The 27,282-nt window shown below is 41.8% G+C and overlaps 2 protein-coding genes across 4 annotated transcripts in view; one reads left to right on the forward strand and one right to left on the reverse strand.

The window, feature by feature from the left end:
• The window catches only part of AP2B1 (adaptor related protein complex 2 subunit beta 1), a 127,293-nt gene that overhangs the window by 16,868 nt on the left and 83,143 nt on the right, over positions 1–27,282 (reverse strand). For all 3 annotated transcript variants that reach the window (XM_036835847.1, XM_036835846.1, XM_036835845.1), the window contains 2 exons: positions 25,218–25,363; positions 22,023–22,152 (listed from right to left, as the gene is read on the reverse strand). In XM_036835847.1, the coding sequence (XP_036691742.1) occupies positions 22,023–22,152; positions 25,218–25,363 (276 nt within the window). The remainder of the gene's footprint in view (positions 1–22,022; positions 22,153–25,217; positions 25,364–27,282) is intronic.
• LOC118886594 (glutathione-specific gamma-glutamylcyclotransferase 1-like) lies at positions 8,048–17,787 on the forward strand. Its single transcript, XM_036836570.1, is given in 3 exon segments — positions 8,048–8,164; positions 17,043–17,396; positions 17,398–17,787. Coding segments are annotated over 3 exon segments (861 nt in total).

Consider the following 27,282-nt stretch of genomic DNA (forward strand, 5'->3'; position numbering starts at 1 on the left):
AAGCCCTTTAACAATGGAAAAGACATGAAAAGCTCTTCTAGGTCAGCAGTGCTAAAACCATTCTGCCCCAAGGACCCTTTTGACAAACAGATGAAAGTCAGGGACCTTCTTTCTGAAAACCGTACATGCAACGTTTCCACAAAAACTTCAGGGTTTCAGGACACCCTGAAGACTATCCCTGGACTTCTGCTCTAGAATAATTCTCTGAGAAGCTGGGACACCCAAATCAGAGGCAGCAGACACAGTGGTTCTGAACACGGACCTGGGAACCAGACCAGACCACCTGATTTCAAATGCTGACTCTGTTACTTACTAGCTGTGTGACTTTAGGCAGTAGTACTCAGCTCACTCTCCGGTCTGAAGGATGGAGATAACAACAGGACCAAATGCACGGGGTTGTTATGAGGCTAACGAGTAAATGTTTGCAAAGCACTTATAATGGTGCCTGACTTACAATTAAGTACTATTAACAAATGTTTCTCAAAGAAAAGTTCCCTCTTCTTTCACCATTTTCTGCTTTACCTTTTTACTCAGAATTTTTCATAATTAAGGAAAACCATATTAGACTTAACTGACATCTTACACATGCTCAAATGTAGTATTACAACTATGCTAACAAGAGATCAGTGAAGAAGCATTTCATCTCTTTTACATTAGATTTTCAAAATCTGCATTTTGCAGCTCTCAAACTTTTACTCTTGGCTAGGACTGCATTTATTTCAAATATATATGGTTCCCTTGGATCTGGGCCCTGCCTACCTCTCCAGCCTATTTCCTTAACTTTAAGCACATCAGAATTACTTCTTGCTCCCCAAACACTGAAACTGACACGCTGTTTCTTGTCAGATGTTGTTCTTTCTGCTTAATATGTTCTTCTCCTAAAACTTTATCTGTCTGGAAAATATCTATTTAATCTGAAGATTTAGTTCAAGCTTGACAAGGATTTCTCAGGAAGGCTCTAGTTCCTCTCCGTAGCACCCACTCCATGCACCTCTATATAGAATAAATAACTGTTTATCTCTGCCTCACCCACAACACAATGATCTCTCAGTACAGGGGCTCTCATCTTCACTCGCATACTAGTGACTCAATAAGTATTTGCTGCATGAAATTTAAGGGGAAGAAGTTGAGCTAATGGAAGGAAACACTGGTTTCTCAACCTTTTTTTTTTTCTTTTCTTTTTAACCTGTACATCGTTCATATGCAAAACATAATTTCAGGGACTTCCCTGGTGGCACAGTGGTTAAGAATCCACCTGCCAATGCAGGGGACACGGGTTCGAGCCCTGGTCCGGGAAGATCCCACATGCCGCGGAGCAACTAAGCCCATGCGCCGCAACTACTGAGCCTGCGCTCTAGAGCCCACGAGCCACAACTACTGAAGCCCGTGTGCCACAAATACTGAGCCCACGTGCCACAACTACTGAAGCCCATGTGCCTAGAGCCCATGCCCCGCAACAAGAAAAGCCACCGGAATAAGCCCGCGCACCGCAACCAAGAGTAGCCCCCACTCGACGCAATTAGAGAAAGCCTGCGCGCAGCAACGAAGACCCAACGCAGCCATAAATAAATAAACAAATAAATAAATTTATTTAAAAAACCCCATAATTTCACCAGTAACATGGTTCATTAGGCACACAGATACTTGATGAGGCAAGGATTGGGGGACAGAATGATACGTGGGCTCTTCTGGTTTCAAATTCACTGGGCTAAAATAATATTTAGATGTTGAGGAAGAGTAACATAGGCAGTAGATCGCAACCCAAAGAATATTAGATTCTCCAAGGATATGCCAATAACTCTTCGGGAGTCTCAGCAAAAAAGATTCAAGGAAAATACAGTATGAAGCCAGTCCAATTCCAATCCAGACAGCAGCTCTCTCTCTTTTTAAAGTTTTATTTATTTATTTTGGGCTGCGTTGGGTCTTCCTTGCTGCGCGCAGGCTTTCTCTAGTTGCGGCGAGCCGGGGCTACTCTTCGTTGCAGTGTGCAGGCTTCTCATTGCGGTGGCTTCTCTTGTTGCAGAGCACGGGCTCTAGGTGCGCAGTCTTCAGTAGTTGTGGCACGTGGGCTCAGTAGTTGTGGCTCACGGGCTCTAGAGCACAGGCTCGGTAGTTATGGTGCAGGGGCTTCAGTAGTTGTGGCACGTGGGCTCAGTAGTTGTGGCTCGCGGGCTCTAGAGCACAGGCTCGGTAGTTGTGGTGCACAGGCTTAGCTGCTCCGCGGCATGTGGGATCTTCCCGGACCAGGGCTCGAACCCGTGTCCCCTGCATTGGCAGGTGGATTCTTAACCACTGCGCCACCAGGCAAGTCCCCAGATGGCGGCTCTCTTAAACAGAATTGAGTAAACCTTAGAGTATGATATTGACCGCTTCAGCGGGAGAGAGGGGAGTTCTTTGTTTTCTTATTTTGAAATTCACCATCCCAACAGGTACAGAACAGAAAGACATAATCCAGACAAGCTGGAGAAGTATTTTCCAAGAGCTTTAACATCAATGTCTAGCTTGCCTATGGTAAATCAATTATCACATATATATCCAACTGCCTACTTAGTATCTCTACTTGGATAACTACTAACAGATATTTGAAAATGAACATGTCCAAAACCAAATTCTTGATCTCCCCATCTCATCCCTAAATGGAACCTCCTGCTGACTTTCCAAACTCAGTAATATGAAACACTGCCAAGCTTTTTATGGTGTCCCTGCTTCTGCACTTGTCTCTCCCCACCCTCCCCACCTAGCTTCCCAGTCTACTGTCAACACGGCAGAGTGATCTTAAAATGTAGATCAATTCATAAATACTTCCCTGCTCAAACTTCCAATGACTTCCCAAACTTACAACTGCCTATAGTTGGATGTCCCTTACCTCTCTGTTGTCATATGCTATGACTCTCCCGTCAGCCACAGGAGCCTGCTGTTGTGCCCTGCACATACCAGGCATGCTCCTATCTCATAGCTTTTTGCCTTTGTTGTTTCTTCTGCTTGGAATTCTCTTCCACCAGAAATGTGCAAGGCCCATTCTGGCCTCCTTTAGGTCTTTGCTTTAAATCAAATATTATCTTCTCACGTAGGTCTTCCATGACCAACGTATTTATAAAATTATACCACCCAACCCCCAACTCTAGGACTCCCTATCCCAACCTCTGCTTTTTCTCCACTGCTCTTATCTAACATATTATTTTACTTATTTGTTGGTGCACTGCCTGTCCCTGTGCCACATAATTCACCTCGAGTAAAATGTAAGTTTCACAAGGGAAGGGATTTTTGTCTCTTGTTCACTACTGTATTCTCAGTTTCTAAAACAGTGACTGGCACAGAGTAAGGGCTCAATAAGCATAATGACTGTAAAATACACTACTCAAAGTTCCTGACAGCCATTTGGGTTTAGACAAGATATGAACTTGGTCTAAAGTTTCCAAAAGGACAGGACTTCTCAAGTTTTTTCCAGTGTACTTCCCTTAACAGAGGAGGAAAGAATGGACATATATAGTGGGGTGGAGGTAGGGGTGAGGATCAGGATTAGGGGCATAATATGAAGTAGCCCATCATAAGAACAAAATTTCTTTGAAGTTCCATGCTATTCCATAATGAATCCACGTGTTTTAATATGAAAATGTGTTTCTCCATTTTCCTTTAAATAAAACTGATGCTCCAGGCGAACACACCATGTGTATTCTTCAGCCTCAAGTACCTCCTAACACATGGTGGTTTTAAAAGCCGTGGGTCACGACCAACTGGTGTTTCTTAAAATTAATTTAGTGGGATGAAACTGGCATAAAAAATAGAATAGAAAATGTCATAGTGCGTCTCATGAAGAGTAAGTAATGTTTCCTGAAACTTTCAGTTTTATGTATTGTGTGTATACACTATGTAAAATATATCTCTTACTGTAAATTGCAGTCAAAAAAGTATAAAAACCATAATACTCATACACCAAAGTAAAAAGGAAGCAGTGAGGAAATGGGCTCAGTGAGCTTAGGAACAGAGTGCACACCTCAGTTTCTGCTTTGAGGATGCCTAAAGCAGATCACAGATGGTACCAAGGAGCTGATTACCTAATCCTCTGTTCCTCTGGTCTGTCACGTGTGACATGCGGACATAACAATATTAACTTGCCTCTCAGGGACATCAATAAGAAGAGCAAATAGAAATGATTATGAGGCACTTGGAAAACACAAAAGCGGGCTATAAATGCTTAATAATAATAATGATTTTTAAAAGTTACTTTCAGTGGCTGCCGGGGAAAGAGCAGCCTGTCAGCTTCAGCCTGTAACCGGCAATTAGTTTCTTTCCATAGTATAGGAAGCCTGCTGCAGGAGCTGCAGCCTCTTTACGGTGGCACAGCTGGAGAGGAGCAGGCTGAATTAATATTCTAACCTTGTTTCAGTGTGCTCAAAAGTACTATAAAAAGGTATGAGATGAACTCAGTCTGCACTCTGGCAAATGCGGCCTCTCCCCACAGATCACCACAGGAGGCACCGCCACAAGAAAATTCAAGGCAAGTGGTATATAGCTCACCTTTGAGAGTATATCATCTACTCTTCCGTGACGTCACTTGTGACCTTTCCAAGTCTCTGAGGAATTTTTTTTTTCCTCCTCTCCATTTAGCTTTTAGAAAGATTATTTGCAGGCTGGTCCAAGCCAGGACCAGGCAGTGACGCCAACCATCGCCAGTTGTCTGAGGAATGATGATTCAGATGTGTGTTAAGCACCACACCACCTGGTCAACAGAGCCTAGGGGAATGGCTCTGAGTGACAGGTTTTTAATGACACTGACTCCAACTGTGTGATATGTCATCTGAGACTCAAGCAGAAGAGACTCTCTACTAGCTGCTGGAGTTAAATGTACCTGTAGTTCTGCATTCCTAGTCAATGCCAAAAAATATCTACCATCTTTAGTTTAAATATGGTCTTCCATTTCAAACCCTATTGACCAATAAATTATCTGAGACTTCTCAGAGACATCCTGACAAAACAGGGCTATCTATAATATTTGACAATGTCTGAATACAGTTAAAAATATAGCAGAAATAAGTCATGCAACCCACCATAGAAAATGTCAATTTACTTTCCTTCCAATGCTAATAACATTTTAACTTGAACAGCCATCTTTAGTTTACTTCCATGGCTAAGATTCAAACAAGAAGCCTCTATTTTCTTTCTTAGTTCACCCAACAGATCAGATGGATTGCATGGCAGCTGAGCAGCCCTCAAACACTGACAATCTGCTGTCATTATAGATAAAAGCCACACTTGTTGATTTTCATTGTTAAGAGCATGTGGACGGTGGAACCTCTTATACGGAAAACTTGACAGGTTCCTCTCTTCCTGATAAAAGCAGTAGCTCCATGTCCCTAAGCTAATTTCCCCTTGGGCAACAACATGCACTTCAGCATCTGAAATTTCCACGTTTAAGTGGCTCTCAGAATGGAAAGGAAAGCTCTGAACAGACCCTCAGATGATCTCTTAAACTTAAATCTTCTAGTGGTACACATAATTACTGGGTTTTAGAATGCCAATGAGGGGGCTTTCCCTGCTGGTCCAGTGGGTAAGACTCTGCGCTCCCAATACAGGGGGCCCGGGTTTGATCCCTGGTCAGGGAACTAGATCCTGCATGCATGCCACAACTAAGAAGTCCGCACGCCACAACTAAGAAGCCCGAGCCTGCATGTTGCAATGAAGATCCTGCATGCCTCAATTAAGACACGGCACGGCCAAAAAACAAATACATAAAATAAATATTAAAAAAAAAAAAAAAAAGAATGGCAATGAGAACCTAAGAGACAAGCTCTCTTGGTGGGCCCTGTTTTGAAAGGCGAAGAGAAACTAAAAGATACTAAAACTGATGTAACTATGACTCCTCCTGGAGTCCCCATTCGGTCATGCGATTTGCTTAATCTCAATCTCAGAAACCTCCCACAGAGTTGACACCATGAATTAGAATGTAGGCAGATTAAATCTCCAGAACACCAAAGAGAAGATTAACATTGTAAAGTGGTACACACAGACGTTAGTTTAGAAGAGGAAGGAGTATATCAGAATGATAGTCTCCAAGGCTGTACACTGGAAGAACCCTAAAGCACAGTAGGGTTAGAACTACTGGAATCAAATTCTGTAATTCTTCTGCAACTTAAGCTAGACTCTCAAGTATTGCTTTAAAAAAGAATTCCCCCTCTCCGTCAAAGCCATTTGGAAAAAAAAGTGGAAAGGTCACAATTTTCATGAAAGACTGCCTCTGTGGACAGAGGCGGTCTTTGATGAAGCTTCTTTTTGAAGCCCATCCATAGCCACCACTAAAGCCATCTGAACTGCAGAGAGTCAGCCTGAACTCACACCCTTAAAGTCCCAGCACAACCTCCAGTGCCAGCATTGTGACACCTCACCCCAGAGTGAATTTCAGTTTACAAGTCCCACCCTTTTTACTGCTTACCTCTGAACTTATAAACAATCACACCCATTCCCACCAAAGCAAACGCTACTGATAGCAAGAGTGGAAAAACCTGGAACTGGGACGTGCTAGACCATTACCTTTTTAAATAAAAAAAATTTTTTTTCCCTTTTAAAGGCAAAAGTTAGACTGTTTTGAGTATTATTTGAAAAAACTGTTTTCTGAAAGCAAAGAACTGAGCGACAAGATACAATGATCATCTACTGGCAGAAGGCAAACCCCTTTGCCCTTCCTTTTAAAGCTTGCCTTCTCATCACTTCATATCCATCAGAATTAGAAAAAAAGTCAGGCTTCTTTCTGGTCTCATAGAAAAAGGGGCTTGCTCAGCTCCATTTCCTGTCAGACAGCTAAATGATTGTGGTTTTCCCTGGGGCTCCAAGACACACAGAGCATCCTTAAGCTTCCAAATTTACTCTGAGAATATGAAACAAAATAGTCGGAGGGAATTAGGATAATGGTTTAATAGTTGTGTGGTGACAATTTGTTTTTATTTTGAAGTGGCACACAGACATAGGTTAGTAACAGAAAAAGTTCCCCAAACGTTAGAATAGTCACATGTTCTATTTTCCTAGTTATCGCCAGCCTTGGAAAGAGGGTCCATTAACATGCTGTGATCTTGCCTTTTCAAATATCAATGAACAGAGTAATGGAAGCAGCAGCTTCTAATGTTTGTTCTGCCCATTTGAGAGAAAATGAATCTGTGACTGTAGGTTCTCAGATTAAACTTGGGATCAGGACCAGACCCACCCAAGTAAAAGGGTATTGAAATGGGCAGGGGGTAGACTGCAAGGCCACTAAGAAACAACTGGCAGACAGAGTGTTTAGGGATACCCTGTTTGCTAAGATGAGGAGATGGCCTTGCTGAGTTTGGTTCAAGAACCAGATGCACCTGATATTTGTAAACACTTTCTTAAATGAAAGCAAAAAGAGTCATTCAACAACAAATATTTATTAAGCACCTATTGTGTGCCAGGCATTGTTCCAGGCACTAGGAGATAAATCAGTGCAGAAAAAAGACTAAGACAAAAATTGTTGCCCTTTTGGAGTCTGCGGTCCAGTGACGGGGCGGCAGGAGGTGAAAATGAATAAGTACAATAAACAGTATTTAAAATGGATAAGTGCTCTGGGGGAGAGTAAGGGTAAAGGGGATCAAGAATACTGGGAGTAGGGCTTCCCTGGTGGCGCAGTGGTTGAGAATCTGCCTGCCAATGCAGGGGACACGGGTTCGAGCCCTGGTCTGGGAAGATCCCACATGCCACGGAGCAACTGGGCCCGTGAGCCACAATTACTGAGCCTGCGCATCTGGAGCCTGTGCTCCGCAACAAGAGAGGCCGCGATGGTGAGAGGCCCGCGCACCGCGATGAAGAGTGGTCCCCACTTGCCGCAACTAGAGAAAGCCCTCGCACAGAAACGAAGACTCAACACAGTCATAAATAAATAAATAAATAAATAAAAGAACATGAATTTCTTTAAAAAAAAAAAAAAGAATACTGGGAGTAGAGTGAGGTGGCCTTATCAAAAAGGTCCTACTTTAGCAAAGGCCTGAAGGAGGCAATGAGCCATGCAGATATGGCAATTGGGAGAAAGAACATTCCAGACATGGGAAACAGCCAATTCAAAGGCCCTGAGGGGGCAGCATACCTGTTTGAGGATCCACGAGGAAGCCAGTGTGGCTACAGTGGAGTGAGGGGAGGAGAAGCAGATCAAGTCAATGAGGTAAGGGGGAGGCGGAAGGCATGGCTAGATCATACAGGGACTTGTAGACCATTGTTAGGACTTGGGCTTTTCCACTTAGAAAAAATACCAATGCAAGTTCTTCCACACTGGCGATGTAAACCCATGTATAACAGGGCAGTGGTACAGCAAGAATTAAGCAACTGCCACAACTCTGATAGGACCATACCTAGGTAGAGAGGTTCACTGGCAGCTGTGTGCCTAAAAAGGAACACAGGGTCAAGGGAAAATAATGCTAAGATATACTGCATCCGTTCCTGCTCCAGGCAGCTTCCTCAAAGTTTTACATGTTAGGCAAAATAAATCAGAAACTTACAGCAAAAAGCATACTCGATCTCTTTCTGTCAATACAGAACCCACCTGCCGTGCTATACTGACCAATCTGGTTACTACCCGTAAGTAACCAAATGCTAACCAAATTCATCACAAGCCCCAAATGCTCTCCTCCTCCAGCAGCCTACAACAGAATTACTCTATGCAGTTTCAGCTGCCAGAAAGAGCCAGCAATATTTTCACAGGCCTTTCAGCCTGACAGACAGATAAGTTCCCCAAACCCAAGGTGTTACCTTAAACAGGTTCTGCCCGACCTACATAGGCTCCCACCCTAAAGGCACGATCTTTCTTTTTCCCTTTAATGACAGATTTGTGTACCTTGCTAGGACTGGGTGACGTGCCCTTGGTTGCAGCTGTTGCACCATAGAATACTATGAATACACAGAATACGAGTACATAGAATACATCAACAGCATGAACTATTTGTTATGCAGGGCTTACTGTTAAACTTTAAAATACATTTTGTACATACAGTACTGAATCACAAAATGGTGAAGGCAGGACTAATAAACTATCAGTTAAAGTTATTAGCTATTCCACACCCCAGTCTGGTATATCATGGGACTGAAGACCCAGTGAAAACTCAACAGAAGAACAGACTTCAGTAATGAGAGTGAATGAATATTATTCATTTTAAAATCCTGAGGTAAAACTGATCTAGAATCTAATCTAGGTTCTAGGTGGTAAACACACAGATTAGTTCATAGCAAGTTAGAAATCAAGAGGGTTCACAGGTGTGCCTATGTACTGCCCACTATATTATTTAACTTCAACATGGACAAAAAGGCAGGCACACGTGGCTGTCAAGATGACTGGGTACGTGGGTAGGCCACTGTGCACAGATGCTATCTCTGGGCAATTTTACTGGGGAATCAGGTCATATACAGAAGGGGCAGAAACTATTGTCAGGAGCACAGCGTGAGCTATGGAATTGAGAAGTTTGGTGCTTTCATATTTGGAGTATCTGCCTTCCATCTCCCTCAATGGCTCCGGGAAAGGATTGTTGCCACTAAGCTAAGGACCACCATTCATTCACACACTTTTCAAAAATAATTAAATAATGTTTTCCTTTGTCTCCAAACTGTAACTGAGTCTAAGTACATTTACCAGTGTCTCCACTTCTTTTTTTTTTTTTAATATTATATTATATTATTTATCTATTTTGGCTGCATTGGGTCTTCGTTGCTGCGCACGGGCTTTCTCTAGTTGCGGTGAGCAGGGGCTACTCTTCGTTGCGGTGTGCAGGCTTATTGCGATGGCTTCTCTTGTTGTGGAGCACGCGCTCTAGGCACGCGGGCTTCAGCAGTTGTGGCTCGCAGGATCACTAGTTGTGGCTCACGGGCTCTAGAGCACAGGCTCAGTAGTTGTGGCTCACGGGCTTAGTTGCTCCGCGGCATGTGGGATATTCCCAGACCAGGGCTCGAACCCGTGTCCCCTGCACTGGCAGGCGGATTCTTAACCACTGTGCCACCAGGGAAGCCCAGTGTCTCCACTTCTAACCGTTTTTTTTTTTTTTAATTAGAACAATAAAACTGATATCTATTTGCAGAACACACAAACATACGTCCTTCCATCAATTTAGGCTTTCCTGAAGTGGAATAAAAGGGAAAATGAATTCAAACTGAGTATATTTTCATTATAGGCCCACCTGACTGATTTTCAGGCCGTATGAACCTTGATTCAGAGAGAAACTTGTTCTATAAAACCTCAAACTGTAGAATTAGGATCTACAGATAGAATTTAAAGAAAGACAAATTTTAGTTCAATATAAATAACTTCCTAAGAGAGTTTTAGGAAGATGGAACGGGCCATTTTAGGGTAGTAAATCACTAGTAGTATTCATGTAGATGCTGAGGCTCCAATCACAGCTAATACAAGGCAAATTCCATCAGAAATAGGGTTTGAAACAGACAATATTAAAGGTCATCCTTACAACCAGGAGATTTTACATTCTTTCTGTCTGCACACTCATACAGCTCAAAGCTTTTCTCAAGTTTTATTTTCAACATGTATGAACCTCAATACCATGAAACCTATGTATAACCTCTATATTAAAAAATTGTGAATAAAAGAAATTCTTTTCCTATCTCACTGAACATGACACCATAGCAAAATAGCAATATAAAGACAGCAACATGAATGAGGGCAAGATATGGCTCTCAAGTGGACTTCAATCCAGCTCAGGAAAATCCCAGGGTGTTTCCTTTAATTCCAACCTATAATACACCCTAAGGCTTTGCGTAAAAATTATTAGCCATAATGAGAACATAAGTACTAGAAACAAGTACCTACTTTTTATTCAGAATTTAAAGTCCCCTACTGCAAAAAAGATCACATGGTTCAATCTATTTTCAAATCATTTATCAAACCAGAAATACAAAACTAATTCCATTTTTCATCATCAACTCCTGACTTACTATCATGATATAAAGATGGCTGAGAATTTTTTTTTAATTTATTTATTTATTTATTTATTTATTTTTGGCTGTGTTGGGTCTTCCTTTCTGTGCGAGGGCTTTCTCCAGTTGCGGCAAGTGGGGGTCGCTCTTCATCGCGGTGCGCGGGCCTCTCACCATCGCGGCCTCTCTTGTTGCGGAGCACAGGCTCCAGACGCGCAGGCTCAGTAGTTGTGGCGCACGGGCTTAGTTGCTCTGCGGCATGTGGGATCTTCCCAGACCAGGGCTCGATATGGGCCCATGTCCCCTGCATTAGCAGGCAGATTCTCAACCACTGCACCACCGGGGAAGCCCGATGGCTGAGATTTTAATAGATGAAAACACACAAATCACTTATATTACCCTGTAGAACTACTTAGTGAAATTTATTACCATTTGCTCAAGATTCTCAGCATGGGCTTCTGTTACTTGAGTACCTTAGCTCACAGGCTCTTTTCAATGAGGGACTAGCTCCCAAGCTTGGGTGTTTTACGAACTGAATTCTGGGTTTCAGGAACAACTGTCTCCTACCACTGAGGGCAGATTATTTTTGGCCACACACGCAGCATGTGGGATCTTAGTTCCCCAACCAGGGATCGAACCCGCACCCCCTGCAGTGAAAGCACAGAGTCTTAACCACTGGACTGCCACGGAAGTCCCTTAGAATACAGAATTCTTATCTACTGCTTATGTGTGGTTATTCAAGCAGGGCCGTTGCTATTAACAAACATATTCCTGGGACTTCCCTGCCGGCGCAGTGGAAAACAATCCGCCTGCCAATGCAGGGGACACAGGTTCATTCCCTGGTCCGGGAAGATCCCACATGTTGAGGAGCAACTAAGCCCGTGTGCTACAACTACTGAGCCTGCGCTCTAGAGCCTGCAAGCCACAACTACTGAGTCTGCATGCCGCAACTACTGAAGCCCGTGCGCCTAGAGCCCATGCTCCACAACAAGAGAAGCCACCGCAATGAGAAACCTGTGCAGTACAACGAAGAGTAGCCCCTGCTCGCCACAACTAGAGAAAGCCCGTGCGCAGCAACAAAGACCCAACGCAGCCAAAATAAATAAATAGATAAAAATTAAAAACCAAACATATCCTAAAAGAGAGTCCCAGAAGCCAGTAGTTGAGTTCCAGTTATAGAAAGACAAAAGATACTGTCTAGCAGAATCTTGATTATCCAGACAAAAAGGATAGAGGGTTCTTACTAAGGCCAACCTAGTGAAAAAGGAACATCTAGTATATAAGATATCCTATTTCTCAGATGAGATTAAAAGAAACATTTATAGTCCTGATGTGACATGAAAAATATATCAAATTTGAAGCAGCAATCAGAAAAAACAATTTTTTCTTTGGTGGTAAAATATTTTCATCTTTCATAACCATTACCTACATACTGCTAATGGAATATTTCAGATTCTGTCCTGTCTACAGGGGTTATTTTCAGCATTGGATCTATCTGTGACCTGGGAATCTCTTAGAGTTCTCCTAAGATCCACCACTTCAAGGACTCAACGTCTATTCAAGCAGCATGTGGTTCCATAAAAGCAATCAGAGTGCACAGTCCTCAACTGTGGATCCCGGAAGACCAAAGGAGGCTTTAATACTGTGGTTGTTTGGCTTGCACAACAGTCAAGAAAAGTCAGTAAATGCCAAGCTGGTTTGCTTCCTTTGATGGAAGCTGCTGAAAAGGTCTTCCATTTGGAAGCATTTACCAGTTTTTCTGGTACAATAGCTACAGCTGTGGGCTTTCTGAGTGTGAACAGACATATGTAAGACATGAAATATCAGGGACAGGCACCATCTGCAAGTGACTGTCTCACAGGCTGGGACTGCAATGTAGGAGGAGCAAGGGACAGACTTTTCTCAGGGCCATACACTGGCAAAAAAAAAAACCCTTTTGGGGACTTCCCTGATGGTCCAGTGGTTAAGAATCCGCCTTCCAATGCAGGGGATGTGGGTTTGATCCCTGGTCAGGGAACTAAGATCCCACACGCTGCGGGGCAACTAAGCCCGCACTCTAGCGCCCGGGCGCCGCAACTAAGACCTGATGCAGCCAAACAAAACGAACAAAAAAACCCTTTTGGCTGACAAAGATCTTAAAGATGTGAATAAACGGGATTGTAAGACTGTGTCCTTTGCAGCTAGCATCCTCAGCACTTCCTGCCCTAATCATTCAAAGGTTAAATGAACACAGTTGATGAACACTGCCTTGTTTTAGAAGAGACATTCAAAGAAAAAAACAAGACATTATGGCTTTTCCCTAATTAATATCCACCCTCTTATTAAACAACACTTATGTGGGGGTATAAAGGGGATACAAAGATAGATAATAAATACCATATATACTAAAGGACCAAGTCTTTATCCATAGGTTAATCTCTAACCATAAAGTAGTATAGTAGGAAAGAAGAATTTTTATGAAGGTGCCATCAGACTTTCAGGTAAAGATAGACTGAAAATCACATTTATATTTTCTTTCTCTTGGAAGAAATTCTGCCATAATTAAAGGAAAAAAATTTAAAGGTATAAATTCATAAAGACGGGGAAGAGAAAATACAACTGCAACAAAATCTTGGTAACTGTGAAACAAATGGTGTTAGCAAAAACACCACAGAATTCTCAAAGGCTCAGGACTGGTAGCGCCTCTGGAACTGTATGGAGGGGAAATGGGGGGAGGGGATGTTAAAAGAAAGAGGATCAAGAAACTGTTACAGCCCTAGATCCCCCCACCATTCTAAGCTACCTCAGCCCCTCAGCCCCTGAATAAAACTGAAAGATTGATTCTTTCAGAGAAAATAAGATAGATGGCACTTTGGGACTTCCCTGGTGGCGCAGTGGTTAAGAATCCGCCTGCCAATGCAGGGGACACGGGTTCAAGCCCTGGTCCGGGAAGATCCCACATGCCGCGGAGCAGCTAAGCCTGTGCACCACAACTACCGAGCCTGTGCTCTAGAGCCCGCGAGCCACAACTACTGAGCCCACGTGCCACAACTACCGAAGCCCGCACACCTTGTGCTCCGCAACAAGAGAAGCCACCGCAATGAGAAGCCCGTGTACCCCGACAAAGAGTAGCCCCCTCTCGCCACAACTAGAGAAAGCCTGTGCGCAGCAACGAAGATCCAATTCAGCCAAAAATAAATAAATATATAAAAAATAAAATAAAATAGTAAGATAGATGGCACTTTGAAGGGGATGCCAGGCATGGCTGAGGGGTGGTGAAGTAAGTGAATTTATGCATATACTGAATGCTGAGACTCTCCAGCCCTCTTTCCCAATTTAGCTCCCAGGAGGCTGGTAGAAACTCTTTATATTCTAAACAGGAGAGGCAAGGATAATTTTTTGAAAAATTAAGCCAGCCCCTAAAGAAAGACATGAAAGTACTGACATAGAGGATTCCAGCTACCCTCAGTGATGGGTAACTGGAGCTCCTAACCTGGCCCTCATGGTTTAGAGGGCCATACTCTGATCTTCCTCTGGCCTCCTCGGAACCCCTGTATAGAAGAATCCACACGGCCAAAGAGACATGCCCAGGTAGAACACACAGAATTTCCTGGCTAAAAAGCCCTAACACTGTTTCCAGGGCCTGCTTGAGATACTTCTACTGGTCACTTTTCCTGAGGGTCAGTAAGCATATCCTTAGGCCCAAGGGATGGCCAAAGGGTGGAAGTTGAATAAAGGAAGAGTAGGCTGTGAAACAGGATTCTTCAGTTGCACTCCTGAGTGAACAGATGGAGAATTTTAGCAAAGAACCAAATGGAAGTCCTAGAACTGAAAAGTACAGTATCTGTTGTTGTTTGTTCGGTTTTTTTTGGCCGTGCCATGCGGCCTGTGGGATCTTAGTTCCCAGACCAGGGACTGAACCTGTGCCCCCTGCAGTGGAAGTGCAGAGTCTTAACCACTGGACTGCCAGGGAAGTCCTGAAAAGTACAATATCTGAAATGAAAGTTATACTGAATGGATGTAACAGAACACTGGAGCCTATAAAAGGAGAGTCTGTATACTTGAAGACAGATCAACAGGTATCACCCCATCTGAAGAACAGAAAGGAAGAAAACAAGAACAACTAAAAACCACCCTTAGTTATCTGAGTGACAATATCGAGTGGTTACACATATGTGTAAGTGGAGGTCTGAAAGGAGGGAATAGAGATGCTGGGGCGGAAAAAAATTTAAAGAAATAATGGAAAAAAAATTTCCCAAATTTGGGAGAAACTATCAATTTACAGATCCAAGCTCAGTGAACCCAAAGCCAGATAAATACAATGAAAACACCTAGGTACATAACAGTCAAGCTGCTGAAAACCAAACATAAAAGAAAAAGAGAGGGTGCCCATAGATCAGCACTGTCCAACAGAACTTTTTGTAATGATGGAAATGTTCTACTTCTGCACTGCCCAATCTAGTAACCACCAGCCATGTGAACATTTGAAATGTGGCTGATGCAACTGAGGAAATGAATTTTTTATTTTATTTAATTTTAATTAATTTCAATTTATATAGCCATAAGTGGCTAGTGGCTATCATACTGAACAGTGTAGCTAAGGAGCCTTATGAGATATTAACCCATCATAATATGTGCACTTCACTGATTCAAACAAACAGTAATAATAAAAACAAACAAAAGTTTAAGATATGGAGATAATTAGAAACTTGAGAACTGACTGGATATTTGATGTTAATGAATTCTTGTTAATTTTTTAATGTGCACATAGTTATTGTGGTTACGTTTTTAATAAGACACCATCTGTTTTAAACATATATATTGAAATACTTACAGATGAAATGATATATATGTCTAAGATTGGCGTCAAAACAATATGCTGTGGACAGGGGTATATATGAAACAATATTAACTATGGGTTGATAATTATTGAAGCTAGATGATGGGCATACAGGGACTCATTACACTATTTTGTTTACTTTTGTAGAGTTAAAAATTTTCCATAAAATGTTTTTAGAAAGTAGAGCAAAAGGAGAAAGAGATGGAAAATAGAATAAAAAAAGGGAGATCGGTCCAAGAGGGTCAACATTCAAATAGCAAGACTTCCAATAAGAGAGACAGAGAAAATGGAGGGAGATCTATAAAAAAGAAAAACTCCCAGAACTGAAGGATACAAGTCTCTACATTGAAAGAGCCCAAAAAGTACCTAGTAAAATGGGTGAAAAGAGACACACACACCATGGGCTTCCTTGGTGGCACAGTGGTTAAGAATCCGCCTGCCAATGCAGGGGACATGGGTTCAAGCCCTGGTCCAGGAAGATCCCACATACCGCAGAGCAACTAAGCTCCTGCGCCACAACTACTGAGCCTGCGCTCTAGAGCCCGTGAGCCACAACTACTGAGCCCACGTGCCACAACTACTGAAGTCCGCACGCCTAGAGCCCGTGCTCTGCAACAAGAGAAGCCACAGCAATGAGAAGCCCACGCACTGCAACAAAGAGTAGCCCTCGCTTGCCGCAACTAGAGAAAGCCCACGCGCAGCAACGAAGACCCAACGCAGCCAAAATTAAATAAATAAATTTAAAAAAAAAAAAAAGAGACACACACACACCAAGGAACATCACTGTGAAATTTCAGAACATGGAGGATAAAGAAAGGATCGTGCAAGCTTTCACTGAGAAAGAACATGGCACAGAAAAGGATCAAGAATCAGAATGGCTTCATACTAGGAAGCAAATTATTTTCCTAACCTAGAATGATATACAGAAACCATCAGACAAGTGTGAAGATAAAAAAGACATTTTAAAACATGTGAAGTCTCAAAAACTTTATTCTCTACATACCTATTCTTAGGAAGCTACTAGAGGATGTTTTTCATCAAAATGAAGGAGTAAAACAAGGAAAGAAAAATACAATAGGAGACCCAACATACCAGACAGGTGAAGGGAATGAATCCCCAGGGCTATTATGAAGGGAGATCCCAGGATGACAGTTCCAGGTGTTGAAGGAAGTCAGTTCAGACTGACGCAGTCAAAAGACTCCAAAAGGAGACTTTAAGAAAGTGAAACCGATTAAGACTATTTTGAAGGGTCTGATCTCACTGCAATTTGGGAATGAATTACAGTTAACACAAAAAATTAAACAAACAGGAGCGGCCAAGCGGTGCCAGGCCAGGTGGGTACGTCCGTCGGTCCTGCCGTGCCCTCGCCGGAGACCAGCCCTGGAGGCGGCCCGGGCCCGTCCCTGTGGCCGGCACCATGAAGCAGGAGTTGGCAGCCCAGAACACCCCGCCCCCCCAGGACGACGGCGGCCCCCAAGCGCTGTGGATTTCCGGGTACAGCTCCCTGGTGTGGAGGCCCGACTTCACCTACAGCGACAGCTGTGTGGGCTTCATGCACCGCTACAGCCGCCACCTCTGGGAGGGAGACACCTTCCATCGGGGCAGCGACAAGATGCCTGGTCGTGTGGTGATCCTCCCTGAAGATCGTGAGGGCTGCACTTGGGGGTGTGGCGTACCAGGTGCAAGGTGAGCAGGTCAATGAGGCCCTGAAGTACTTGAACGTGTGGGAGGCAGTGCTTGGCGGCTATGATACCAAGGAGGTCATCTTCTGCCCTCAAGATGCCCCTGACCAACCACTCAAGGCACTGGCCTACGTGGCCACCCTGCAGAACCCTGGTTACCTGGGCCCTGCGCCTGAGGAGGCCATCGCTACGCAGATCCTGGCCTGCCGAGGCTTCTCTGGCCACAGCCTTGAGTACCTGCTGCGCCTGGCAGACTTCAGGCAGCTCTGTGGGCCCCAGGCACAGGACGAGCACCTGACAGCCATCGTGGATGCTGTAGGCACCAGGCTGCCCTGCTTCTGCCCCACTGAGCAGGCTTTGGCACTGGTCTGAGGGGCTGAGCCCCTACATGGACACAGGGGCCAGGTCCCCACTCCAGTCCACACAGACAGACTTGATATAGCTGGAGCCCACTGAGAACACTTGGTGGGCCGACTGGGGCCTCTCTCAAGCCCCTGCCTGTCTGCCAGCCCCCAGATCTCCTACCTGACACTGACTTACTACTTGAAACTTTATTTATTGCACCATGTTGGTGTGGTGGGCAGGGTGGGGGGCCTGCCCTAGATATAGGGGCCCTGCTGAGCGGTGCCCCACCCCAGGCGCCTGGTGCCTGACCAGATTCCCCCCAGTGCTGCTGCTATCCCCATACTACCCAGGCCTCCACCTCCCCAGGGAGCCTCCAAGAGCCTTGACCCTCTGTCCCCGACTCCAGACCAACCATTCCCTAGCCCCAGAAACAACACCCGTCAAAGGTCCCAGCCTGCTGGTGAGGGTCGGAGGGAGTGAGGAGAGGGGTCCCTACAAGAACGCAGGCCCCTGCCAGCCCTGCTCATCCCCCACGTCCCCAGGGCAGAGCTGGATCTGGAGGCCAGACACAGCTGCTAGGCTGGGCCTAGGCCTCTTACCCATTTGGCTTTGTTTCCCTGTCCTTCTGTCTGTCTGTCTGTCTGGGCCACTCCTGTCTGTTTGTTGGTCTATTCCTGAGAAGCTCATCACTATAGGTCCTGGCACCTTCCCAGTCTGTCGCATACTATAATCCATAAACTGATCTCATTAAAAAGAAAAAAAAAATTAAACAAATAAAAAGACAGGTATTAATGGGTAAATATCTAATTACTTATAAAAAATTTTATGGAGAAAAAAATAATCACACTATATAGCTCAGCTAGGAGGAGTATATATAATCATAATAACATAAACAATGAACACTGATTAAAGCAAATTCTAAGACAGCTCTATCAGGAAAATAGGAGGATTGGAAATATGTATGTAGATGACGGCCATAAGTGGGGAGAGAAGGCTGGGGACTGGGTTTTTCTTAGCTAACTATAGAACTAGTTGACTCTAAACTGTATTTTTATAATCCCGATAAAATTAAAACTTGAAAGAATGGTGCTATCCATGTTCTCACAAGAGTTTACAGCCTGGTGAAAAAGGAGGCCAAGCAGCTGTGAGAACACTACAGCATCTATACAAAGATTGGGATGAACACGTGTTATATCATTGTTCTACTGTCTTTTTGCAGACACTGACTTGAAGAAGCAGTCACCTGCCAGGTATCAAGTTTGAAGGAGTATATTGGGAAAATGTTTCTAAGCAACTGACACAGATGAAATGAAAAACAAGGATATCAAAGTCAGAGAAAACTCAGAGAAAATTCATTTAGACATTTGTTAAGGTTTTTGTTTTATTTAAATAGAGGGAATCAATTTTCTTTTTTTTTTAAGGAATATAATTATATGATATAAATAAACTCAAGAGAGGCTCCCAACGGGGGCAAGCTAAGCTTTACTTTGTGTAATATTGATAAGCTGAATTCACAAAGGCTTTTACGACCAACATTATTAGTACAGTAGAAAAAATTTTCTAGGTTCAAATTTCTAGTAGGTATCTAAGGTATAACCTATTTTACATTTTAAGAGGGAACAGTGTCTTTCAATAATGTTTCAAAAAGACTATAAGCCAATAAGTAGTTTGACGATGTTTTTAATGAAAAGTTTTTGTACTAAATGTTACATTACAGTTTTGGCGGCTAGGTTTGATTTATCCGTCCTATGTTGATATCAAATTAGCCAAAATAGCTACAACCCACACTGCTTTCAAATTTTCATTTCCTAAACCCCCATTTTTTCTTTCCTGATTTTATGGTCTGGAGTACTAGAAAAGTACTAATTTTTCCTGCATGAGCTCTTGAATTTAAACATTATGTTTGCATAACATTTAAATGCCAATCAATCTTTACCTGGCTTTATCTGGATCTTTATGGTCTAAGCTTGTTGAAGTTAAGATCTGATTCTTTCTGTTCATACTAGGACAAGAGCAGAATGGAAGCTGAAATCTAAAGTAGCCCACCACTTTAAGCTAGTCATTAGTTTCACCTTGCACTAGCAGACATTAAATAGAGCTGCTCATAGGGGGAAAAAAAACTTCACCTTTTTTCAAGTTTTTGCTTATCTTCTCCATTGGGCAATGCCAATTAATGAGAAAATAGCCATTATTATGACATCCTTGCAAGAAAAGAATCCATGGGGAAAACATGGAGAATCAATAGTTGACTACAGATGGAAATTTTGTTTTCCCTAGAGAAGCTGAACTGCTTTATTACATTCTGCTTAGATAGAAAAATTTTAAGATTGTTTTTTATAATGTCACGTTTGTGAAAATGAAAACTTGCTAGTCCTAATATATCAATACTTTTGAGGGAGGGGTTTGGACTAAGATTCAATTTCTTTTATGAGGGTTCCTATTTGGGATGTTCATTTCACTGAATGTGAAATGCAAATGCAAATAGCGAAGTAAACGGACATTTATTTATTTACTGTTTCCTTTTGGTTTTAAGAGTAGGAAATTTGCCCTCATTTCTGTGACCCAAATTCCCTTTCCTAATTCTAAAGTAAAGCATCCTCGCACCCATGCTGACTGTCCTCAAATATTTGGCTTGAGGCTCTGTGGGCCAACAAGAGGTTAGATTTCAATGAAAAGAGAGGAGATGTAAATTTGGGTTAGTTAGTTTCTTTTAGGATTCTGTGCTGGAAAAGCCCCTTAACACATTAGTCTCATTATAGCAACACAGCCAATTCCTTCTGCACAGAAATCCTTGTTTTGTTCTTCTAGACTGAGCCAAGTTATATTGTGACTCACTCATTGTCACTCTAAATCATTACACCCTTTGCTGAGAAAGAAGCAGTCAACTGCTGAGGCAGCAAGGTAGTTAGTCAACTGGCAAGCAGGCTTGGTGCGCTGGTATTTAAACTATTGGAGAATGTTACTTTTAACTCTAAGTAATTTTATTGTTGATGTCTCACCATTAAGTACTAGTATCCCACACTGGTATTTCCAGGAGATTGAGCAATGGGATCCCACCTGTCTTGATTGGAAAGTGGAAGGTTGATATTTTTTGCTCATCATTTAAAACATATCTTATAGTCTCATTCATACTATTCTATCGTTTCAAGTTCTCGATAGAAGGGGATACCAATCCTCTTTGTTGCATCTTCTGACTGTCAGTCACAGTGCATCTTTCCCTCGTTTTTTTTTTTTGGTTAAATTGTGAGCTGACTTTCAGTAGAGATTTTCTTCTCAGATGGGAGTCCTGATGGCCTTAAAGTTCAAAACCATTGCAAAAAGGCCGTTTTGCATTTGCTTCTGCCAGGTACCCTGGGTTTCACCAGTTCTGGTCCAATTTTACATTAATTTACTGGTTTGGAGAATTCTTCACGTACACAGTATAAATTCAGGCCCTGGATTTCTCACAAGAGGTCGCCCAGAACCCAGGTCAAAGAGAACTCTCTCATCACTTGCCCCTTTGGAAATGTTTTTCTCGTTCCCCTTTCATTGAGGGACTTGCCCTTCCAGGGTCTCAGCTTTGTGCAGGGATCAGTTACAGTTCCCCATCTCAGGTCAGCCCAAGGTGGTCTCTTCTGTCCTTGTGAGCACTAAAACCCTCAACTTCTTGGGCTTATATCTGTATTTTATCCCTTGAGGGTTGCTACAGCTTCAGCTTACATGCTTACTACTCTGCCTTCATGTTGCTTGAACCCCAAAAGGCTTATATTTCAAAGAGAAATTCAAAGTGGTGAAAACAAAATGATACTCTAAGCTAGGACCTTAAGCATTCTAAAAATTCAGTATTTTCAAGATGGAGAGGCTCTTATAAACTTGATAAAGTTCTGAGCTCCTCTAAGATGCTGCTACACTCACCACACACTTATCATATTTAAATCCAGATAACCCAACTATTTATGGCTGTGTGTTCAAAGATGACCTCCACACAGCTCTACTGAAATCTATTCTTGTGACATTCAAATTCTCTATGAAAGTCTTAAGAAAAAAAAAAAGTTTGTACGTAACACCTTGAAACGTTTTTTTGTTGAGTAAAAAGAAAATAACTTTCCGTGTCAATGCGTGACTTTTGTGTGTATTTTTAATGAAAAATAACAGTCTTCTCCACAGATTTATTTCAAACCCTATTCCATGACCAAATCTAATATAAGAAAGAGAGGGGTTGCTTTACAGATAAAATTGGCAAGATATAAACCTGTACCCCCTGAGTGAAGTAAAAGTCTAACCTGCAGGTTGTTCAGAGGCTCCATCTTCATGACTGGGCCCAAGGTGTTGAGAGGCAGGGAGACGTCAATGCTCTGGTTTGGCATCAGTGGTGTGTGGATGGCCAGAGGAGTGCTGGGGATGACACCAAAGCTAGGAGAGAGGATGAAGAAATCCCAGAGGTTAATCAGGAGGCAGCATTTAGCCACGTCTTTAGGTTTCAATGGCTCTTTACTCCATTTGAAGGAAACATAAGGAATAGCAGGCACTAAAGTGCCCAATTCTAATTTGCTGTAACACTAGTTACAACATAACCTCTTTTTTCCATTAAAAAGATTTGAGGAAGGAGAAAACATTCACAAGTACAAAACTGGTTTGCTAATGCTCTGATTCTGAAAGTTTCTTATGTTTATCATGCCACTAGAGGGACAGGTTTGATAAGCATCTTTTTTAAATACATCTTTCTTTAGATAATCTTTGGGAGAAAGAACACTTAAGAATACCCACCCTGTAAAGTATAATGATATTATTGCACTTGCTTGACAACCTGCCTGATCAGACCAGAGGATGATTTACTGGTAACTCTCATTTTCTTTCTTCTTTATTTACTTACACAGGATACAATCATTGGGAAAGAGCCAGTCTAAGTAAAGCAGAGTTGATTGGCTTAAACATTCCAAACAACACCCCAAAGGATAAGTTATAGACTCAAATCTGGCCACTTTCTTCACCTAAGGCAGGCAGTGAGTACTCACCAGTTTGACTTCTCAGAGAAGCCTGCCTAATAATAATACAAGAATAGTAAAGAGATGGGAAAAGCCTGAGTCTCAAGTTACAAAAAAACCCAAAAATATATGAGGGAAGACAGACATGTCTTACATCTCAGAAACATAAGAATACAATTTTAAAAAGATGGAGCAGAAAGGGAAAAGTAGGCCCTTAGGTATAACAAATAAACAACTTAATGATATAAATTTATAATGAATTTATGTTCTAATGTGCCTCAGGAAGGAAGATGGGATTTTATTATTTATAAAATAATTATTGAGTTTATATAGGTAGTATCAATTTCAAGAGTCACAGACTATCAGAAGAAACATTTTCCTTTTTGTAGATAAACTACACTTTAGAGTCCCAAATGTAATAAAGAAATGATTTTGAGTAGACACATCACTCATTTTGGTATCAACATTTATGGGTCAAAAAACCCTTTTGCCCTTTTTATCTTGCTCTCATGATTTATCTATGTGGAAAACCATAAGGAATCTAAAAAAAGGCTACTAGAACTAATAAGTAAGTTTAATGAAGTTTTAAGATACAAGTTCAATGTACAAAAATCAGATGTATTTCTATATACTAGCAACAACCAAAAACTAAAATATGCTACTTACTATAACATCAAAACTATAAAGCACTTAAATGTGACTAAAGATGTGCAAGATCTGTACACGAAAAATTATAAAACACTGCAGAGAGAAGTTAAAGACGACCTAGATAAATGGGGAGATATGCTATGCTAATGGATGAGAAGACTCAATATCGTTTGATGCCAATTCTCCCTCAAACTGATCTGCACATTCACTGCACTCTCAAGCAAAATTCCAGCAGGCAAAAGACCTAGAACTGCCAAAACAATTTTTGAAAAAGAACATACATAGTAGGAGGGTTTATACTATCTAACTTCAAGACTTACTACGGAAAAAAAAGTTTACTTTGACTCTTACTTTACACATATTATCTCACTAAAATTACCTCAAAATGAATTCTAAAAGGTAAAGGAGCTAAATCTATTAACACTTCTATTAAAAAACATTTAAAAAAATTGTAACTGTGGGTCAGGCAAAGATTTGTTAAACAGAACACAAAAAGCAAAAGACATAAAAAGGAAAAAATTGTAAAGTAAACTTTATTTAAATAAAAAACTTGTGCTTCCCTGGTGGCGCAGTGGTTAAGAATCCACCTCCCAGTGCAGGGAACACGGGTTTGAGCCCTGGTCCGATGAGATCCCACATGCTGCGGAACAACTAAGCCCGTGCGCCACAACTACTGAGCCTGCACTCTAGAGTCTGAGAGCCACACCACAACTACTGAGCCCACATGCCACAACTACTGAAGCCCACGCGCCTAGAGCCCGTGCTCCGCAACAAGAGAAGCCACTGCAATGAGAAGCCCGCGCACCTCAACGAAGAGTAGCAGCCCCTGCTCACGGCAACTAGAGAAAGCTGGCACGCAGCAACGAAGACCCCACGCAGCCAAAAAAAAAAAACAGTGTATATGTGTCAATCGCAATCTCCCTTAAAAAAATAAATAAATAAAACAAAAAATAAAAAACTTGTTCTTTGAAAAACACTGTTAAGAAAATAAAGGCAAGCCACAAACTGGGAGAAAATATTTGCAAGTCATATCTGACAAAGGACTTGTAACCAGAATATATAAAATACTTTATTACTTGATAATAAGATAATCAATTAAAAAGAAAAAAAGAAAAAGGAACAATCTGAGCAGATACTTCACCAAAGAAGATATAAGAATGGTCAATAAGATTATGAAAAGAATGCCCAATATCACTAGTCATTAGGGAAATTCAAGTTAAAATGAGATACTACTATACATGTATAAGCATGGCTGGCATTGGTAAGAATATGGAACAGCTGGAACATTCACACTTATTACCATATGACCCAGCAATACCACTGCTAGGTATTTATCCAGGAAAAATGAAAACATACATCCACACAAAGACCTGTACGTGAATGTTCACAGGCACTTTAGTCATAAAAGATAAAACTGGAAACAACCCCCAGTTCCACCAACTGGCGAAAGTGTTAACAAATCACGGTATAAGCATCGATGGAGTACTACTCAATAAAACAGAACAGACTGCTGAAACATCTCAAAGCGTTATGCTAAGTGAAAGAAATCAAATGCAAAAGACTCCATACTATGTGATTTCATTTACAAAACATTATAGAAAAGGTATGATTATAACGGCAAAGACAGTTTTCTTATTCTATATGGATGAGTTTTCCCAGCAAAATTCCCTAGGGCCTCCAGTGTTGAAGCTGACCACGGAACAGATGTGCAAGAGCCTCCGCTCACTCTACATCAGGCATCTGCCAACACGAGAGTTTTTACCCACTGCTAAATGGAACACTCTCTTGTTGGACACAAAGTACACTGCTGTCTCAGGATCGCGCTGGGGAACTCAGATTTCTTACCTATTCTTGTTAAACTGAATTGCAAAGTCTGTCATGTGCTGCAGAGCTTTGTTGGTGAAGTTCATTTCCATATAGATGTGCCCCTGGCGGTGAGTAAACGTTCCCGAAATCTCCAGGCCCTTAGCCTTTACTGCAGGCAGCCAGACCTGAAACACAGTATAAAGCCCAATGAAACCAGACAGGACGCTTCTGAATAAAGATGAAATTAAGATTTCACTTCCTTAGGCAACTAAGGTGATTTTTATACCATAAATACCAAGCCAAATGCAAAAGGCTCTGGATAAAGTCATATTTGCTGAATTTTGAGATCATTCTCAACTATTTAAGAACCAAAAAAACCCCACCAAAAATCAAAAAACAAACAAAAAAACCCCAACCAAACAAAACAAAAACCCAACCCAAAACCAAAGCCAAAAACAAACAAAAAAAGAAAAACAAACCCCAAAATAGTCTCTGGGTAACCATGGCGAAAGGAGAAATTCCAATGAGCATAACATGGGGTTTCTTTGGTTAGTAGCTTTGGTAAAAGGCTTAAAAGGGAAAAACTGATCTAATGAAAATCGCATGTTTACAATATTTGAAGACTTTTAAAAATCATTACCAAATTCCTTATCAGTAATCTGTTAAGGGCAAGGACCATGTCTTATGTATATTTTTAACCTTCGTTATAGTCTCTGGGAAATAGTTAAGTATTCAGATGTCGTTTAAGTAATCTGAATGCCTATTCTCTCTATATAATTCATTCGTGACCCACCTCTGGCCCCAGAATCTGTAATACTCCTGGACTGTACCAGTTTATATATATATATAAAATAAAACCAACAGGAATTCATGAACTGTCCTGACTAAAGACAGAATACCCATTAGCCAGTGGGTGGCTAGTAAACAAGAGAATATACTCAACCACATTACAGGAAAAAAAGGAAAAAGAAAAGAAGAAAATGACACTATTTAATAGTACAAGATACTATTTTTCATCTATCAGAGGGTCAAAAATTCAAAAAGTCAGTAATAATGAAGGAGAATATAAGGAATCTGGCACTATTACATTCTGCTTTGGAGAATATAATTTGATGTCACCTTTTTGGAGGGTAAGTTGGTAATGTCTTTTTTTAAAAAAATAATTTATTGTTTTATTTTTGTCTGCGTTGGGTCTTAGTTGCAGCACACAGGATCTTCGTTGCAGCACGCAGGATCTTTTTGTTCCTGCGTGGGCTCTTCGCTGTGGCACGTGGGCTTCTGTCTAGTTGTGGTGTGTGGATTTCTCTCTCTCATTGTGGCGCACAGGCTCCAGAGCGCATGGGCTCTGTAGTTTGTGGCACATGGGCTCTCTAGTTGAGGCGCGCGGGCTCAGTAGTTGTTGCATGCAGGCTCAGTAGTTGTGGTGCGTGGGATTAGTTGCCCGGCGGCATATGGGATCTTAGTTCCCCAACCAAGGATTGAACCTGCGACCCCTGCATTGGAAGGCGGATTCTTTACCACTGGACCACTGGGGAAGTCCCTGTAATGTCTATTTTTAAATGCTTAAATGATCAAGCACATTCCAAGTTTATCCTATAGATATGCTTACAAAAATATACCATGATACACATAAACAAGAATGTTCATGGTAACATCATAATAACAAAAAAGGGGGCGGGGATAGGACTAGATGAATAACCTAAATGTCCATCACCAGGAGAAAGATTAAATATGTTGTGGTACACATCAATAAAGTGGATACAGCCATTCAAAAGACTGTGGTAGAGAAAAAACAAGGTGCAAAACAGTATATCCCACTGACGGTATTTAAAGGATACAAACATACAGGTATATGCATGATCTTTTTTTCTTCTGAGAGGACACAGAAGAAAGTTAATAGTGGCTACTTATGGGGAAGTGGGGACAGAGGGAAACTTAATTTTCCACCTGATCTTTCAACATTATTTAAATTTGTCATTTCTAGGTATTACTGTAATGTTAGTAAACAAGTACCTCTTGTTACCTCTTAGATAACCTCTTAATCAATTAAAAGTCTGTGGGGATAATATCCAACGCAGTAACCTTACAACAAAGCTACTAAGTT

This window comes from Balaenoptera musculus, chromosome 20 (assembly GCF_009873245.2).
Source record: "Balaenoptera musculus isolate JJ_BM4_2016_0621 chromosome 20, mBalMus1.pri.v3, whole genome shotgun sequence".
Lineage (NCBI taxonomy): Eukaryota > Metazoa > Chordata > Mammalia > Artiodactyla > Balaenopteridae > Balaenoptera > Balaenoptera musculus.